Source organism: Carassius gibelio, chromosome B12, assembly GCF_023724105.1.
Source record: "Carassius gibelio isolate Cgi1373 ecotype wild population from Czech Republic chromosome B12, carGib1.2-hapl.c, whole genome shotgun sequence".
Lineage (NCBI taxonomy): Eukaryota > Metazoa > Chordata > Actinopteri > Cypriniformes > Cyprinidae > Carassius > Carassius gibelio.
Window position 1 is genome coordinate 19,338,257 of NC_068407.1, and position 11,061 is coordinate 19,349,317.

The following is an 11,061-nucleotide window of genomic DNA, read 5'->3' on the forward strand; positions in this document are numbered from 1 at the left end:
TTTACAAATAAGGGTTCAAATACATACTTACATGGACTCAAAAAAAAAATCAAATTATCTGATATTTTAAGAAACGTATTGACCTTGACACATTGTCTGTGTTTCTGCACGCTTGTTTTGTCAAATGATTTTGAATTGCTGAAAAAAGTTTTACAAATTAGTATATTGTGGTAAGTAATGGGTATATAATAATGCTTTCATCTCATTAATTTTGTTCTTTAAATGAGGCTTTTTCGTCATCATGATATCTGAATATCATGAGGATTGCATCACTTATTTGAATTGCATTTGTGAATTTAAGAAATTTTAGACCCAGACAAGAAAAGCATCAAGGCAGGACCCACATCTTCATCAAAATGTCCCAGCAAATTTATTTCCAGGCCTTGTTAACTTAAGCAGTGATGACGCTGGACAATGTGTTGAAGTGTTAAACCTCTGCCCTTCTGTGTGTTATTGCCCCCATGTGCATCAGACTTGTCATCGCAGCTAGAGATCAGATGGACCAGAATATATCATGCCCCCTTCATGGCATAAATTAATTTATTTAGACAAACCATTGTAATTTAGATAAACCTTTCCTATGGCCACAGATGAAATATAAGCACAAAGTCAAATGGATAACACTAATTATTCTGAACAATACACGATAGGCTTACAACAAAAACAATAAATAAATAAAAATCATAAAATTAATTTTGTTTCGTCCTCAAATGTTATCCTAAAAATAATTCATTTAAATCAATTTATAAATTAAATTTGCATCAAATAATGAAACAAAAGCTGCTCTTAAGTAATATTGGATATTGGATATAATTTTAAGTGCTTTAAAACAGTCCTTAAAAATAATGATAATGATGATGTTGTTGTCTTTTTATTGCAAGTGGCCTCAGATAAGGATGCCTGGATAAAGCAGTAATATGATGAACAGTAACCAGGATGAAGCACCCATCTGTAAGGCTCCGTTAAGGCCACAGTAACATTCTCCTCTTTGACGTGGATTGGAAGGAAGCGTTGTTGGAGTCGGTTTTGGACACATCATCCAATCGACTGCAGTTGATTTGTGACTGACATTGTCTTGTTCCAGTCCTCCACTCTTCAGAATCCAATATGCGTTGTCCTTGAAGAAATAGGCATCTCCTGAGAGGTTAAGAAATAAACAATAAATAAAATGCATATAAGTTGGAGAAATGTTGATTTAAATAGTTAAATCTAAATAAAAATCACCCAATATCTGTGTGCAACATACTGCATTGTGTCATTCTGCATTAAATATTTTAAAGCTGCAGTAATGCTGCAGACTGAATGTTTACATTTACTTTTCTAGTGTCTTCTGCATTGTTAATCAAGTAATGAGTGAAAACAAAACATGTGTTTGATATTAATTCTGAAAAATTTGTTATGCAGACATGGAAGATCAAACGGAGTGCACTGCATTGTGACTTTCTGTATTTTAAAGTGTCATTAGTGTACAATACCAAATAAAGTATTCTATTAATAATTATATTTTAACAATTTAGTGGAATAATTGCATAACCAATGACAGACATAGCAGAATCCCAGTAAAAGAGAATCAACAGAAAGGCATGTGTGTGTGTGTGGTTGTATACAGTATAACCCCATGCTTTACAGTACACAAACTATTTAATTATAAAATATAACAATTTGTAGGCCAAACTCGGAAATTAGCGTTATAGCACAGTCAGTGGGTTTTTGGCTAAACTCTAGATATTTTGACACAAAATCTGAAATACATCACTCATGATTTGTTTTAACCTTTTAATTGATCTACTCATTAGTCTACTATTCTAACACAAACTTTCAGGGAAATTGTCTTTAAAAGAGATTAAATTTAAGTTCTTTCATATCCTTCATTTTATTTTTTGAATTCTAACGTATTTAGGCTTTATAATTCAAAGGTGTGTTCATTTGACAATGAATAAAATGAGTAATAATCAGAAACTTGTTGGTCACAGAGCTTATTTTCTGCAATAATCCAAAAGCCAATGGACAAATTCTGATGAACAATGGTGATGCAAACTTTTAGACTGGCATACAAACATACATCATTACTGCAGTGCTCTATTCTGAACAGACTGATATGAGGGATAACAACTGAAGCCAAAGCTTCTTAGCTAAAAATGCAGACTTTCTCTACATTACCGTCTCCCCAGGTGATGATGTCATCGGGGTTACTGGGTGCACCCTTCCAGAGGTAGGAGTTTCTGGGATAACCTGCATCTGGACGTCGCTTCCCAGACTCCAGGCCTTCAGAGAACCTCCAGAACATTTCACCACTGAAGATGTAGGTTTTTCCATTATGAGCCCAAATAAAGGCTGCATCCACCCTCTTCACCTCACTTCCATCTTGAGAGATCAGCCCCCAGTCTGACAGTGGACGTGGGTAGCCAGAAACCACCAAATTGTCCTTAAATACCCAGTACTGTGAGCCTGTGTGGAAAAAGTTCAGCACTGACTTACAGAAATATGCTTGTTCAAACTGATTTTTCCTTCCATTGAGTACAAAGGAACTAACCTATGAAGAATATGATCTTGCTATCCGTTTTTCTTTCATAAACTGCATCTATCTTGTTAGTGCCGGGAGGAAGACCGAACCAGAAGTTTTCTACGAGAGCAGGATGGAGGGACACAAGAGAACCAGTCCGCTGGATTCGCCAGAAATATGGACCTAGACAAGATCAATAGCAAAACAAAATATTCTTTTACATTTGATTCGAATCAATTTTACACTACAGATAAATCCGTTGTTTCTTATCAATCAACAAAGATTTTGGGCTATTTTGCTTCATTAATTTGTCTTCTTTCAGACTGATGGAAAGAAAACATCCATAATACAAATGTGTTTATTTTATTGCACTTTTCTATTTCCAGTTGTGTACCGGAAATTTGATTATGATTTAACACAAATTAGATTATGCATAATTTGCATATGTAATCATTACATTTATGAAAACTTGTACTAATCATGCAAATAATTATATATAGCTGGAGAATGTTTGGTGACATCTATTATTTCAAATTTGTACTCGTCTTGCATTAAAACAGCAGGCTTAAGTCTCAAGCAAGTTGACTTTAAGATTATCAACTGTATTTGCCTTGCAAAATCTGTGCATTTGGAAGAATAGTCACTGGATACCTTTAAAAAAGAAAACCTCTCCTCTGATGTTTGCCACTGCATCAAATCCTCCTTCACAGCGATTCTGGGCTGAGGGATCAGGTCTAGACAAAGAGAGAGGTCACAGAGCTCATGAACACTTTAAAATCTATATTATTGACTGCTGGAGAAGTGTGTATCTATGCTACTGTTCAAAACGTCTCTTCTGCTCACCAAGGATGCATTTATTTGATACAGTAACAGTAATATTGCAATTATTAAAATTTAATAATTGTAACGGTTTTCTATTGTAATACATTGTAAAATGTTTTCTATTCCTGTGATCAAATCAGAATTTTTAGCATCATTACTCCTGTCTCCACTCAGAGTTGCATGATCATTTAGAAATTATCTTAATATGCTGATTGGCAGCTCAAAAAAAATTCTTATTACCATAGATGTGTATGTGTTTTGATAAACATGACTTACTGTGATGGTACTCTGGGTCGAGGTGGATTTGGAGGTTTGGGTAAGTGTGATGTAGGATGATTTGGGGATGGTGTTGACAAGCTGCTCTTCCTTCCTGTCAAGACACAAACCAAAACCAAATTTAGATGTGGTCAGTTCATGATAAACTGAAACAACAGGTTTTAGACCATGATCTAATAAATCAATAATAATACAAAAAGAGTTACACTTACATTACATTCTTGCATTGCATTCTTATTAAAAGGATAGTTTTTTCACATAAAGCTATTAAATGAAGATCATTCATTGATCTTCCAGGTTTTCGAAATGGCATGAAAGTGAACACAATATTTATTTCTGGGTGATCTACTAGAAATTTCAAATACCAGAGCAGGTAACTAAAGCATCTGAACATGCTCTTACCGTAGAGTGACTGAATGGCATAGCGATCATCTTCTGGAAGAGTGTAGGATGCGATATCTCCAACGGGACCCTGGTAGTACGGCCGCATGATGGACGGATGAGAGGAGGAATGAGAGAGACCCAGGGCATGACCAAATTCATGCACAGCCACCGCGAACAAATCAGTGCCACTATCATCTAAACAGATTGAGATTTCCATTTATGCATAATAACATTCGTAAGTGAGTGATTCATCAACTGAAGAAAAGCAAGATAAACTTCTTCAAACTACATTTCATATGTAATTGTAAACGATTAATCAAATGCCCTAAAATAAAGATGGCAGATACTATAATAGTACGAGTAACTCTCAGACTGTGTTAGCGGTACACTAATTCTAAACTTATACACTTTAACGCTGATTTTGTAGTTGAAGTTGAAGTTGAAGTTTAAATGAAATATAGATTATCAGAATGCATTTTACAAGAAAATGCTGTTTCGCTCTTGCATGTCCTATTGGTAACACTTTATATTAAGGACCTATTCTCAGCATTAACATATTACTAGCAGATAGGCTTTTTATTAGTGCAATAAAGCACATATTAATGCCTTATTCTGAATTACTTTATTCTAGATCACTTAATCTGACCCCATACTCTAAAATATAACATCTACCTTATTAATAATTAATAAGCAGCAAATTAGGAGGTTACTGAGCTAAAAGTCATGGTTTAAAGTGAATGTGGTTCCCTTTTTAAAAGTTTTACCGTTTAATTCTTTGTAATTAACTGTCTGGGTGAGAATTGTTTCTACATTAAATGTATTTCAGTATAGTAATAAAAATAACGACAGTTTAGAAAGCTGCTCTCGGATTAAAAAAATGTTAGAGAGATAAAATCTGAAAATATTTTTTTCCTCTTTTTTTTTTTTTATCTGGATTAAATGTTTCACTTCTCATTTTTCCATAATAAACCAAATATTTAAAAAAAATTCTCAAATTAATGGCAAGATGGAAATGACAGCAATACATATTTGATGAAAATGTACACTATTATCTTCCGTACACTATTATCTTCTTGCTTTAAACCTTGGTTTCATAATTGGTGAATTATACAAAATAAACACTGTTAGTTTTCTGTTTATTAATGTGGAGCTACTTTAAAAACAACCTGTGTTGTACAAAGTGTTAGAGACCTTATTTAGTTTAAAGCATTTGTTTTTGGTAGAATAATCAGACAGAAGAATTTTTAAATCACCAAAATCGATTCATCAATAAATATTTTGTAACCACTGGGACTGCCATTCATCTATTAAACACTGACTGAATATTTAATAAAGTCTCTTGCCTAAGTAGGTCCAGCTCTCCTCGTCGTCAAAATGTGTATCCCCAGAAACATCAGCTTCCCCTGGGAAGAAGGCATGAGCAAGTGTCCCTCCCTTCCCGTCAAATGGATAGCCGTCATCATGGAGCGAGCGAGCGAAAGAGATCTCGATATCAGCTCGGTCCTGCTCACTCGAGGACGTAGCGTGAAACTTGAGGTTGGTGACATCACTCCAGGTTTTGAAGGCATAGTCTATAATAGCCTTCACATCATTGGGTTTGAGGGACGGAGGGAGAGATGGGTAATTCTGGATGCTAAAGGGGAACAAAGATAATTCAGTGACTGGTGTTAATGTATACAATTGTGAAAACAGTGTTTGTTTAACAAAGCAGACCTCCATGTGAGGTCAGACTTTTTCCAGCGAAGCCCAGTGGTTGCATATCTTCTTTTCCTCCTCCGCTTTTTCAGCATGTCCTCAGACCCTATAATGTCTGGTAGTGAACACCGTGGCGTGTTCATCAGTTTCAGGGTGTCACTGTCTAGAGAAGCACAGGACAGAAGGTCCCAGATCAATATATAGACTCACAGAGATACAGAGCCCATTACAACACATGAAATATAAACCCATGTGGGTAGGAATAAGTCTTTCTCTAGAAATGTATTGACCAAACCATTTACAAGTACAAGCCACCAACTGAGGAAAAGGTCACACTACATATTTTCATTACACTTGCATTAATGAAGAAATGAAAACATTGGGGATTTTTTTTGTTTGTTTTTGCCTTGTTTTGTTTTTTGAAAAAACACTGCTGAAAGAAACGGGGGAAAACACAGAAAAAAGCACATGTGAAACAACGCCGTTAGGACATTTCCTGCTTGTGTTGCACTTACCAAGTTTGCCTGTGTCTTTGAGGCCAGCGAAACGCTGCATTTCTTTGATGGCTCTTTCAATGCCTTCTTTAGTCTGCAGCTTTCCTGTGCGGGGGTCCGCAGGGGGCAGATATCCATACCTGCTTAACCAGTCCTAAGAAAAATCACACGCTAAAAATTTTAGTACAACTTACCAAGGGCAAAAAGACACTTTTTTAAATAATATATTATATCGATTACAAAAAAAGGATGTGCTAATTAATAATTTTTTTTATTATTTAACATTTTGTATTGGTTATGTATTTGACTTGAAAAAAAAAAAAAAAACAAGTGTGTCCAACACATCATTCAGTCGATACAGACACTTTCAAAATGTCTTCTGCCGAGTTTTTGATAATTCTTACAAGGTTGAGGTGCATTTTACACAATTATGCGAAAAATGGCAAATTGCTAGCAATCTTATCTCTGATGCATAGACTGTTTTGGAGAGTTGGTCTTGAAAATGTAAAAAATGCTCGCAGTTAAAAATGTTTATTTTAATTTTAGCAGAGAACTGCTTCATTTTTGAGGTTTGTCATCCCGACTTAAAAATCTGCATCATGTCGACGTCACAGGATGTGAAGTAGCAAATAGTACCACAGCCTATAGAATCCTAGAATGATGCATCAGTGTCTTATAATTATTTATGAGAATAAATATCATCCTTATCCTATGAGAAGACACGTTTGTTAAATGATTCATATTATAATTATCAGATTATATTCAGATTATTTCTTGGTGATGGCAGAAATATTCTCAGTTCCTTTTACATGGGAAGGTCCCTCCAAGTTTATGCTTTATTTGTTCAACCTCCATTACGAGATATGGTGCAGAGATTTATCTAATATGAATTATATTATTATATCATTGGGTCAAACAGCACTTTTATTTATCTATTCATTTATTTATTTTTTACACAAACTGTGTGATTAACGTAGTGCAGTATGAATAATCTAAACACACTTTTTTGCATTAAGATTATTAACAGACTTGACTTTTATTTTCTCCTTTCCATGTGTAACTGTCCAATTAACAATTTAAACTTTTTTTTTTATTTATTTTTGTTTATTCTACAAGCTAGTTAGTTATCTAATGAAGATAATTGAATTGTTGAATATAGTTTGTCACTAGAATACCTGGTCTGAATCCACAATTTAAGCTCATATTCATGTTAAGTAACACATTTTGGCCCCTGCGCTTCCCTCTTCTCTTCAAAAATAACAAAACAAAAACTCAAAGAAATACCACTGACTAATATAACTCCAATCTGGCACACAGGGAATTTACACATATGAAAGTATGCTGACTTATGTACATCAAAAACAATAGAACCCAAACCCACATAAGACATGGTGCAGTGTTTGTTTTCCTATTTATTAAAATATTTAACTTATAGTGTTGCAGAGTAAAGCTCATCTTACCACACCCCGAGAGTACTGGTCCGGCATCGGAGCCAAATGAACCGGTGAGATAAACACAAGCACAGTGCAGGTCAGGTAAACCAACCAAAGATATCCTGAGAAAGTCATCTGCCTGGACAGAATAACAAATAAATAAACAGCTCCAGACAATCTGATTTTATTCTAAGGGTAATGCAGCTTATTTTCTCATACCGTTATGTGCGTTCCTCTTGCTGCTTCAGTTTATCCCTCTGAGGACTAGGCAGGGCAGAGACCAATCGATGAAGAGCTCTCTCTCTCTCTCTCTCTCTCTCTCTCTCTCTCTCTCTCTCTCTCTCTCTCTCTCTCTCTCTCTCTCTGTGTGTATTCTGAAAAATCTCAATAAGAATCTCTCACTTCCTGGTGAATCAAATAAGCATTAAATATACATAATTAATATTAACATGAATTATTAAATTATGCCTTGTTTCAGCTTTGCCATTCTCAGATTTTCTGTGACATAAATCAGTCAAAAAACACCAAAACCCACAAAGCACAAATGAGGTAAAGGTGCAGTCACACCCATAACTGAAAGAAACAGGATGTTTCAAACCGTTACAACACTCAATAATGCTCTGTTTCTTAAGAGTCGTCACCCTCAGTAAAACACTTAGAACAAACCAAAAACAGAATGTATATTTTTTTTCATCTGCAATATTTTATAATCCCCCTTATAAAAATCTGTAGTGAAAATACATAATCCCTGAGTTTATATAGGTATATATATATATATGTATATATACATATAATTGAGACATCAGTGACTCAAATGAAACTTTAAAATAATGCCTACAATAGGATAGTGTGACAGGAAGTAGAAGCAGGAAGAAAAGATCACAGGGGACCAGGATATTCACAGATGTGCGTGTGTGTGTGTGTGGGGGGGGGGGGGGGGCATGTTTTTGTTACATATCAGGACACAACTTTGTATAATGACATGGTTATGACACAGGGTGACTTATGAGTTTTTTTTTTTTTTTTTTTTTTTTTTAGAAAGTTAAATTGCAAGCTTTTAGGGTTAGGTTTAGGTGTAGGGTTGGTGTATGGCCATAACATATACAGCTTGTAGTATAAAAACCGTTACGCCTATGGGATGTCCACACTTTTCACAAAAACAAACGTGTGTGTGTGTGTGTGTGTGTGTGTGTGTTTGTGTATGTGTGTGTCTGTGTGTGCTTGTGTTTTAAGAAACAAGTTAGGACACTGATTTTACTTCGATGTTTAGGCCCCAGTGTATTTAACAGAAGTATAAACATCTCATCTGAACTGCAAAGTCATGCAGTTTTGTAACACTCTTCTTGTCATAGGACAAATTTCAACATATTTCTCAAGGCACGTCAGTCACATAAACATGTGGTAAATGATGGAAAAACAGGACCTTGATTAGCAATATCATACTGTGACAGCTATTGTTCATAATATGAGCTGATATTGAGGTGTGGTGACATAGCCGTTGCTTGGTGAAGGCTGGTGAGTATAATCCAGTCATTTCACATTCCACACATTCATAAAAACTGATTTTGTTCATGTTCAAGCTGTTCAAATCCACTGCACAGACCAAGAGAAGCCTGGTTTGAAATTGACGTGTGTGTGAGCTGTTGACAGTTTACTTTTTGTGCAAAATTGGACCACACCTTGATATTGCTTTTATACAACAATTCAATAAACCATACATCAATATTGACTAACTTACTTTTTGCACACAATATTGATGAAGAAATTTTTCTAACAAAGTCAAAGCAAAATCAATAATTTAGTTGAGTGAATGATACTCTGACTTACTCAAAGTAATCACTTTATGAAAGCTTGTTTGTGCCATGAAATTAAAAATAATACATAAATAAAAGTAACTGTGCCTTTTATTTCATTTTTTTCAGAGTATATATCTCAATATTCATACCTTGTTTGTCACAGTTCTGAAAAAAAAAGTCAGAATTTATATCTCACAATTTAGACTAGGTTTCTTGCTATTTTTAGTTTAAATCTTAAAGTTTGTACTGTTTTTCACAACTTATTGACATGTTTTCTCAGAATTGTAAGTTTATAGAAACAAAGTCTGAATAGGAAGAAATAAACTTGTAATAAAGTCACGTTTTTGTGTGTGTGTGTGTGTTAGAAATGGACTTCTATACTTGTCACCAATAACTAACTAGGAGAGTGATGGGGTGCTGCAGATGACCTGGCCTCCACAGTCACCGGACCTGAACCCAATCCAGATGGTTTAGAGGTGAGCTGGACCGCAGACAGAAGGCAAAAGGGCCAACAAGTGCTAAGCATCTCTCGGGGAACTCCTTCAAGACTGTTGGAAGACCATTTCAGGTGACTACCTCTTGAAGCTCATCAAGAGAATGCCAAGAGTGTGCAAAGTAGTAATCAAAGCAAAAGGTGGCTAATTTGAAGAACCTACAATATGACATATTTTCAGTTGTTTCACACTTTTTTGTTATGTATATCATTCCATATATAATTCCACATGTGTTAATTCATAGTTTTGATGCCTTCAGTGTGAATCTACAATTTTCATAGTCATGGAAATAAAGAAAACTCTTTGAATGAGAAGGTGTGTCCAAACTTTTGGTCTGTACTGTGTATATATAAAGTGTGGGTGTGTGGGTGTGTGTGTGTGGGGGGGGGGGGGGGTCATGTGGATGTGTGTGCACGTGTGTGTGTGTTTGTGTGTGGTGGTGGGGGGGGGGTCATGTGGATGTGTGGGCATGTGTCTGTGTGTTTGTGTTTGTGTGTGTGTGTGTAAAAAACTGCCCAAATGTCTGTGAGCAGATTCTTCATTTGGACTTCACAGATCAGTTCCTCTTCACTTTGTGTTGTCAGACATGATTTGTTTTTATTTATACTTTTGATGTCAGTCATACAAAGTTATTGCAGGACAGACAATATAAGACCTGCATGATCATATCTGTGAGCTCTAGAATGTCCATTTCCTGCTGTTTGAAAGTGCCCTCAAACCATCAGTGCTACTTCTCTCTCATCTTTCCCAACCCCCCAACTGCCAGAGAGTGCATCTGAAAGCACTATTAGTGGTACATGACACTGTATCACTTATGCTTTGAGAGAGAGAGGCCAAGTAAGGGGAAGAGAGATACACAGTGATATATTAATGGCTAGACAATCTTGGTTAATTCCTGCATCACTAAAACTATTTACAGCTAATATAATGACTCGTCAAGTGGCTTTGTTTAGATTCAAAAATATGAAACTGGTAAACAGGATATACATAAAGAGATATAAAATACCTGTGACTGGTGCAATGCAATCAGAATGTCCCTTTTGGAAATGAAACCATTTACATGTGTGTATGTACTGAAAAATGTTATATGCTTGTTTGGTTAAATGGACTAAAATGATAATGATCAATTGGGATGATGCTGTATTTGAGAATTACAACACACAG

At 35.4% G+C, this 11,061-nt stretch overlaps 1 protein-coding gene and 1 long non-coding RNA gene across 3 annotated transcripts; one reads left to right on the forward strand and one right to left on the reverse strand.

The window, feature by feature from the left end:
• Positions 1–508: 508 nt before the first annotated feature.
• On the reverse strand, positions 509–8,156 carry LOC127969473 (matrix metalloproteinase-25). 2 transcript variants are annotated; one of them, XM_052571475.1, is made up of 11 exons: positions 7,827–8,156; positions 7,635–7,742; positions 6,196–6,328; positions 5,699–5,843; positions 5,329–5,618; positions 4,004–4,180; positions 3,602–3,695; positions 3,155–3,237; positions 2,534–2,686; positions 2,161–2,448; positions 509–1,137 (listed from the first exon to the last, which is right to left on the reverse strand). In XM_052571475.1, exons 2-11 carry the CDS (start codon positions 7,740–7,742, stop codon positions 887–889), a joined length of 1,722 nt encoding a protein of 573 aa, XP_052427435.1. In that variant the 5' UTR covers positions 7,827–8,156; the 3' UTR covers positions 509–886. The 2 variants fall into 2 exon arrangements, with proteins under 2 accessions (XP_052427435.1, XP_052427434.1); XM_052571474.1 differs by having other exon boundaries at positions 7,635–7,746.
• An 825-nt stretch (positions 8,157–8,981) lies between these two features.
• Positions 8,982–10,211, forward strand: LOC127969478 (uncharacterized). Its single transcript, XR_008156274.1, has 2 exons — positions 8,982–9,122; positions 9,769–10,211. It is a non-coding gene; the product is annotated as an uncharacterized LOC127969478 (long non-coding RNA).
• Positions 10,212–11,061: the final 850 nt, after the last annotated feature.

Bases quoted from the DNA above. Each gene is read 5' to 3' on its own strand.
- LOC127969473 (XM_052571475.1), bottom strand. From the start codon at position 7,742: ATGACTTTCTCAGGATATCTTTGGTTGGTTTACCTGACCTGCACTGTG. The intron at 5,619-5,698 runs GTCTGCTTTGTT...GTTCCCCTTTAG, and splicing joins AAGTCTGACCTCACATGGAG to CATCCAGAATTACCCATCTC. The intron at 3,238-3,601 runs GTAAGTCATGTT...CTCTTTGTCTAG, and splicing joins CGACCCAGAGTACCATCACA to ACCTGATCCCTCAGCCCAGA.